Source organism: Sapajus apella, unplaced genomic scaffold (genome assembly GCF_009761245.1).
Source record: "Sapajus apella isolate SASKATOON/1434 unplaced genomic scaffold, GSC_monkey_1.0 scaffold14, whole genome shotgun sequence".
In the NCBI taxonomy this organism is placed as follows: domain Eukaryota; kingdom Metazoa; phylum Chordata; class Mammalia; order Primates; family Cebidae; genus Sapajus; species Sapajus apella.
In genome coordinates this window covers 16,355,307-16,363,049 of record NW_022436954.1, presented here as the reverse complement: position 1 = coordinate 16,363,049, position 7,743 = coordinate 16,355,307, and the positions used below count along the sequence as shown (strand labels likewise).

The window sequence follows — 7,743 nt, the reverse complement described above, 5'->3', positions numbered from 1 at the left end:
GGAGTTTCGCTCTTGTTACCCAGGCTGGAGTGCAATGGCGCGATCTCAGCTCACCGCAACCTCCGCCTCCTGGGTTCAGGCAATTCTCCTGCCTCAGCCTCCTGAGTAGCTGGGATTACAGGCACGTGCCACCATGCCCAGCTAATTTTTTTTTGTATTTTTAGTAGAGACGGGGTTTCACCATGTTGACCAGGATGGTCTTGATCTCTTGATCTCGTGATCCACCCGCCTCGGCCTCCCAAAGTGCTGGGATTACAGGCTTGAGCCACCGCGCCCGGCCCAGGAATATTCTTAATACCAAGCAATTAAAACAAAACTCAGAAATAAACTAGATGCGAAGGCTGACAGAGAACTCTGTCATCCATAAACCTGATTCCCATGATCACATTCACCGCCACAGTCTCATTAGTCTCACTGGTTGAGCTCGATAATGAGCAAATGTTATATTTGAACCTATAAATGTTATATTTGAACATTTGATATATGCTAACAAATGTTTTCTATGTTAGAGCTCCAGCTAAGATTTCACTGGAAGAAAAAGATGTCCTCCTGCGTCAGGTTTGCAAACCACTAGCCTGTTCCCCCCACCGGCGCTGCACACGAGGTGTGGCTCTGCCCCTGTCCATGGGGCCTGGTTCCCTACCTGGGCTCTCTAGCCCAGTAGACACAACCTCCTCCACATTGCTGCCGTTGAGGTTGGCACGGAGGATCCGGTCCAGGGTGACGTCTGACCAGAAGACAAGCTCGCGCCGGTGGTGGAAATCCAGGGCAATGGCGTTCTCCAGGTTGTTAAGCAGCAGTGTGTACTCAGAGCGGTGCGGCAGCACCTGCCTGATGTCGATGCGATTGGCAAACAGCAGCACAGGCTCCGGCCCTGGGACACAGTACAAACGCTGGGTCCCCACAGGGCTGCAGAGCTGCCCCTGGTACCCATCAGCAGGTCCTCAGCTGACCGATGGAGCCACTTGCCCACGGGCATGCCCCAAGCCGTCAGCATCAGTACCAGAAGAGCAGCAACCCTTCAACTAGACTCCTCCACCCCACTTCACCCCACTCCAGCCTAGCTCACCCCACCCCACTCCACTCAATGGCATTTTCCTCGGGACTCAGAATGTAACTGTTGCTCCATTTTACTGTGACGGAAATCTCTCTACCTCTCTGCAAATCCCTGAGGACCAGAGCACCTGACCTTCCTCCATCCTCAGCCCTCTGCCCACCCAGCCAATTGCCAACAGGCCTTACCCAGAGCCTTGCAGCTGCGCCGGTCAGGCCGGAGTTCGTAGCCTGTTTCGCACCAGCACTGGAAAGCCCCTTCGCTGTTGGTGCAGCCCTGGCTGCAGTACCCCTCCTCCGCACATTCATTCACATCTGGGAACACCAGGCACGTCAAAAGATCTCCCTTCTGCCATCTTCCCACCCCTGCTTCCAGGTTGCCGAGCTGCTTTTCTGCCCACATCTCCATCTACTTTCCAGCCTACTGGGAAGGCCATCTAAGAAGTAGTTAAGGGCTTTATGGTCATGCAGAGCTGGGCTGGAATTCCAACTCTGTTGCTCATCAGCTGTGTGGCCTTTGGTAAGCTACTTAACCTCTCTGAGCTTCCCCATATGTGAAACGGGAAGAATGATCCCCACCTCCCAGGGTTATTGTGAGGATTAAATGAGGTCACATCCTTCAAATGCCTGACCCATAGGAAACACAGCTGCCTGTCTGCTGCCCTGGCCCAGAACCCTGACTCTGCTACAAACCAGGCCCCAGCTCACCTTGGCACGTGTGCCCATCCTCTGTGAGCCGGTAGCCTGTGTGGCAGGTACACTGCACTGCCCCCCGCACCATCTGGCACTTCTGGGTGCAGCCACCATTGTTAACATTGCAGTTCTCCTCACCCGTCCGGGGCCCTGTGCCAGCCAAGCCAGAGTTGGGAGTTGAGCCCAGAATCCTCCCCCAGACGGCCAACTTGGCATTCCACCTGGACCACGGAGAACAGCTCCCAAAGCTTCGAGAGTCCTGAGGGAGGATTCCCTTTGAACCCTATGGGTGGGGTTTGTCCACAAACCAAGGGCCAGGTCCGCCCACTGGGGACACTCACGGCAATTCTGCTGTGGGCTTTCGTCGCTGTTGTCACCACAGTCGTTGATCCCGTTGCACAGCTTCCTCTGCCCAATGCAGCGCCCGTTCCAACACAGAAACTGGTCCGAGGCACATTGTGGGCTTCCTAGAGAGGGGGAGGGAAGGAGGGAGAGGGGGAGGGAAGGGGGGAGAGAGGGAGGGTCAGGTCACAGCAAGGCAGGGCTTGGGTCTACAAGGAGATGGGAGCCTGTCGTTTTCTAGGGCAAGCTGGAGACAGATGAGACTCAAGGTGGGAGGGTGGGGGTCCAGGGCAGGAAGCAGCTTAGACAGGCCTGGCTGAATATCTGCATTCGCTTTCTCCCGGGACTCCACAGTGGGATGGTGAGGAATACGGAACAGAATGAAAAAGTGCTCCCTACTGGGTGTGGCCCGGGGAGCGCGCGTGCGGGCTGCCAGATGGAGGGTAGTCCTTCCTCGCTAGACCAGAGCTAAAGGCGCTGGCTGTGTGAGTTAGAACAGGAGTGGCAATGGAAACTCGCAGCTCTGATACAGTGCTCCAGGCCGTACGGCTGCAGGTCAGTGATGCACCCGGATTTTACGCTGGTAAAACCTCCACCCAGCTGGAAAGACTCAATAACACCCTCTTTTCAGCCTTCCACCCCAACTATAGGCTAAGGGTTCTGCACCCCGGGAGACGCCACCTGTATTCTCACAGTTCTCTTCATCGCTGTTGTCGGCGCAGTCGTCCTCCCCGTCACAGCGCCAGGACAGGCGGACGCAGCGGCCTGAGCGACAGCGGAACTGTTCTGCTGTACACATGGAGGTGGCTGGACAAAGCAGAGGCCGAATCAAAGGCGGGCCCCATTTCAGACTGAAACTTTCCCTGCCACCCAAAGCTGCAGCTTATGTCAGTACCCATGCCACTCTTGACACGAGGATCACAGCTGGTCTATATGGCATCTTTGTGTGAATCAGAAAAAGGTAATCTTTCCTCAAGACACTTTACTGCCATCTGCTGGAAAACTACCATGATGAGTACATAAATCTATTACGTGACTGGCTTCCCTTTGGACATATTGCCTTTGCATAGCGCACAACGTATACAACTGTACATGGTTGTCTTATCCAATATGTCTTCAAGCTTTATGGGTAGTGGGTGGTGGCCTCTTTGTCTTTTTTTTTTTGAGATGTCATCTCACTCTGTCACCCAAGCTGGAGTGCAGAGGTGCAGTCTCGGCTCACTGCAACCTCTGCCTCCCAGGTTCAAGCAATTCTCCTGCCTCCGCCTCCCAAGTAGCTGGAAGGCGTGTGCCACCACACCTGGCTAATTTTTGTATTTTCAGTAGAGATGGGGATTAACCATGTTGCCCAGGCTGGTCTTGAACTCCTGACCTCAAGTGATCCACCCGCCTTGGCCTCCCAAAGTGCTGGGATTATAGGCGTGAGCCACCGCGCCCGGCTGGTTGTGGCCTCTTTGGCTCCACAAGCCCTCTCCTTAGCTGCAGCCCCTATTTCCACTCCCCCACTCACTGCAGTTTCGTTCATCAGACTGGTCATCACAGTCCGTGTCACCGTCGCAGCGCCAGCCTGCGTTGATGCACAGGCCACTGTCACACATGAACTCCCCAGAGCGGCAGGGCTGGTGGGAGGCTAGGGAAACACAAGACTTCTGTCTGTAGCCAGTCTGTGCACAGTGTCCCGTGGCAGACTAGAAGGCCACAGCCCCAGAACCCCAGTTCCTCCATCTCCTTTCAAGAGGGACCAGGAAATCCAGAAACTCCTTCTCTGAACTCCTGCCCCAGCTGGCACCTGCGCCTTGCCACCGGAGGAGTTCTTCCAGCCTGGCCTCCCCTCCTCCCAGCTGGCCGGAGCACTCACAGCAGTCAGACTCGTCCGACCAGTCTCCACAGTCATCGTCGCCATCGCAGTGGTAGATATCAAGGATGCAGCGGCCGTAGGCACACTGGAACTCCTCCACGTTACAGGGGGGCACTGGCACGGCTGAGGCTGGAGGGAAGGCAGGGGTGGGGAGGGGCACACATTCAGGCCTGGATGAAGGAGAAGGGCCCTGATTCCTCAAGCAGGCAGGATGCTCAGGCAGGAGAGCTTCCTCAAGTGAGACGTAACCAGGTTTCATCTGGGATGGCCTTTACAGACGCCCATATTCACATGGACCAAAGGGAGCCCTCCCTTCCCACCGGGGAACTTGCTCCCTCCCTAGTTCAGCCTAGGAGGAGCTGCTGCTGAGGCACCATGCTCCTTGCCCCTGGAACATGCACTCCTCAGCCTCGCCTTTACCCATGAGACAGAACCGTCTGCCCTCATCCAACCCAACAGCCTGAGGTCTGGGGCCACTCACGACAGCTCTCCTCGTCAGAGCCATCTTTGCAGTCGGTGTCACCGTCGCAGTACCAGTGCTCAGCAATGCAGCTTCCGTCACTGCAGCGGAACTCCTTGTCGGAGCACTTGCGCATGTCTGGGGGATGTGACGGTACAGCGATCCTGAGCGGGCCCACAGGCAACACTCACCCTCCTGACTCCCAACCTCGCTGGCTTTTGCAGATCTGCTCTAGCCCCTAATGGCACCCGAGAGCCAGTGCAGACTCTCCGGGGAGAACCAGGGCCCTGGAGAGACTGGGCCTCAGCCTCCTGATCCACAGTTCCTGGGGGGTCTGAGCGGCTCTGTACCCCACCCCCCCCCACCCCCGCCTTCCTCTAGCTGCTCCAGATATCTGGGTGGTTGAAGGTTTGGCAGTGCTAGGGCCACCGCTGCTCTCTCCTCCCCTGGCCAGGCCACCCATTGGCCACCTTGCCTGCCTCCCTCCGCTGGGGCCACCCACCACACTGCTCATCACTGTTGTCGCCACAGTCATTGTCACCGTCACAGTGCCACAGGCTCCGGATGCAGTAGCCGTTCTGGCAGGGAAACTCATCCTCCTCACATTCCCGGGGGGCTGTGGGCACAGAGCAGTCAGGCTGCGGCAGGCAGTGGGGGGTCTGGTGCCTGGAAGCCCGACTTAAAACCCTCCCTCCGGAGCAGTTGAGTAGCCCCAGTGCTGCCCCGAGGGCTCCGAAGGAGGTGGCTGCCTCTCAGCAGCTTATCTGACAGAGAGGAAGTGAAAGGACAGGATAAAGTGCTGAAAACACAAGGGCTCATGTGGACCCGGGGCATTGCTTCCTGATTGAAAATCCTTTCCCAGTAGAAATGGATGGAGTCCGCCCGTCCCCTGCCAGCACTCACGACAGTCCTGCTCATCCGAGTCGTCCTCACAGTCGTTGTCCCCGTCACACACCCAGGAGCGGCGGATGCACTTGCCATTGTCACAGTGAAAGTCGAGAGGGGAACAGGTAGGTAGCACTGAGTCCCAGGAAAAGAAAGGAAAAGTCATTCACCCTGGTATACGTAACTCAGGCTCAACTAGGCCAGATGGTCCTTCACTCCAAATCCCCTTGTCTTTTTTTTTTTTTTTGAGACCCAGTCTCACTCTGTCACCCAGGCTGGAGTGTAGTGGCGTGATCTCGGCTCACTGCAACCTCTGCCTCCTGGGTTCAGGCGATTCTCCTGACTCAGCCTCCCAAGTAGCTGGGATTATAGGAGTGTGCCACCACACGGGGTAATTTTTTGTTGTTGCAATTTTTAGTAGAGATGGGGTTTCACCATGTTGGCCAGGCTGGTCTCAAACCCCTGACCTCAGGTGATCTGCTTACCTCAGCCTCCCAAAGTGCTAGGGTTACAGGCATGAGCCATGGTGCCTGGCCTGTCTTTTTTGTTTTTTGGTTTTTTTTTTAGACAGAGTCTTACTGTCACCCAGGCTGGAGTACAGTGGTGCAATCTTGGCTCATTGCAGCCTCCGCCTCCTGGGTTCAAGGGATTCTCATGCCTCAGCCTTCCAAGTAGCTGGGATTACAGGTGCCTGCCACTGTGCCTGGCTTTTTATTTTTTTAATTCTTTTTATTTTTAGCAGAGATGAGTTTTCGCCATGTTGGCCAGGCTGGTCTCAAACTCCCAGCCTCAAGTGATCTGCCTGCCTTGGCCTCCCAAAGTGCTGGGATCACAGACATGAGGCACTACGCCCGGCCCCCTTGTCTGTTTTATAGTCCTTCCTTATTGACTTCTAGGCCCATCCCCAGCTGAGCAGTTGCTATAGCAGGGGAAGAAGAACAACCCAAAGAACTCACAGCCGCTAAAAAAGCATAAGAAAAACATGAGCAAGAGAAAGAAGTGCCTTTTTTCTCCTTTCCTCTTGTTAAATGATGATTGACACACCTGGGCTCAATTTCCAGTTCATTACATAGCCCTCTGAACAAGTCATTTACTTTCTCTGAGCTGAAGTCTTTTTGGCTGTATAATGGGGATAATTATACTCGGCTCATAGAGGCCTTTTGAGATAATGCCTATGAAAATGCTACATGAAAGTGAAGTATTTATCATCAACACAATTAGCTGAACTGGTTAGGGTTAATGAGGTCCAGGTTGTACCTCCGTTCCCATTAGACTAATTAGCCACCCTCAGATATAGATGCTGCAGGTAGGTCAGAGATTGCACCTCTAACCCAGACAACTGGCTTAGCAATATTTTTTTTTTTTTTTTTTGAGACGGAGTTTCACTCACGTTACCCAGGTTGGAGTGCAATGGCGCGATCTCGGCTCACCGCAACCTCCGCCTCCCGGGTTCAGGCAATTCTCCTGCCTCAGCCTCCTGAGTAGCTGGGATTACAGGCACGCACCACCATGCCCAGCTAATGTTTTGTATTTTTAGTAGAGACGGGTTTTCACCATGTTGACCAGGATGGTCTCGATCTCTTGACCTCGTGATCCACCCGCCTCGGCCTCCCAAAGTGCTGGGATTACAGGCTTGAGCCACCACACCCGGCCAGGCTTAGCAATATATCCAAGACAGGTCACCCTGGCCAACTGTGCGGATGTTACTATGCTAGGGAAAAAGGGAGATTTAAAGAAAATATAAGATTTCTTACAAAGTTTATATTATTAAAAAAAGGTGTGGCTAGCCATGGTGGTTCATGCCTATAATCCCAGCACTTTAGGAGGCCGAGGTGGCCAAATCACTTGAAGTCAGGAGTTTGAGACCAGCCTGGCCAAAATGGTGAAACCCTATTTTTTGTACTAAAAATACAAAAAATTAGCCAGGTATGGTAGCACATGCCTGTAGTCCCAGCTACTCAGGGGGCTGACGGCGGAGAATCACTTGAACCCAGGAGGTAGAGGTTGCAGTGAGCCAAGACCGTGCCCCTGAACTCCAGCTTGGGCAACAGAGTGAGACTCTGTATCAAAAAAAAAAAAAGTTTTATTGTACAAAATACCAAACTAAGAAACATAGAAATAACCCACGTTTGTGTATAGTATATACATTTTAGGCCGGGCGCGGTGGCTCAAGCCTGTAATCCCAGCACTTTGGGAGGCCGAGGCGGGTGGATCACGAGATCAAGAGATCAAGACCATCCTGGTCAATATGGTGAAACCCCGTCTCTACTAAAAATACAAAAAATTAGCTGGGCATGGTGGCGCGTGCCTGTAGTCCCAGCTACTCAGGAGGCTGAGACAGGAGAAGTGCTTGAACCCAGGAGGCGGAGGTTGCGGTGAGCCGAGATCGCGCCATTGCACTCACTCCAGCCTGGATAACAAGAGTGAAACTCCATCTCAAAATAAATAAATA

General features: G+C 54.0%; 1 protein-coding gene across 1 annotated transcript in view; it reads right to left on the bottom strand.

Annotated features, from left to right (window-relative positions):
* Positions 1 to 7,743, bottom strand: part of LRP4 (LDL receptor related protein 4) — a 65,178-nt gene that overhangs the window by 38,464 nt on the left and 18,971 nt on the right. Inside the window, exons 3-12 of the mRNA XM_032282135.1 lie at positions 5,310 to 5,426; positions 4,909 to 5,022; positions 4,428 to 4,544; positions 3,947 to 4,075; positions 3,599 to 3,718; positions 2,770 to 2,895; positions 2,088 to 2,213; positions 1,762 to 1,896; positions 1,243 to 1,368; positions 644 to 874 (exon numbers count right to left, since the gene is read on the bottom strand). Of these exons, the coding sequence (XP_032138026.1) occupies positions 644 to 874; positions 1,243 to 1,368; positions 1,762 to 1,896; positions 2,088 to 2,213; positions 2,770 to 2,895; positions 3,599 to 3,718; positions 3,947 to 4,075; positions 4,428 to 4,544; positions 4,909 to 5,022; positions 5,310 to 5,426 (1,341 nt within the window). The remainder of the gene's footprint in view (positions 1 to 643; positions 875 to 1,242; positions 1,369 to 1,761; positions 1,897 to 2,087; positions 2,214 to 2,769; positions 2,896 to 3,598; positions 3,719 to 3,946; positions 4,076 to 4,427; positions 4,545 to 4,908; positions 5,023 to 5,309; positions 5,427 to 7,743) is intronic.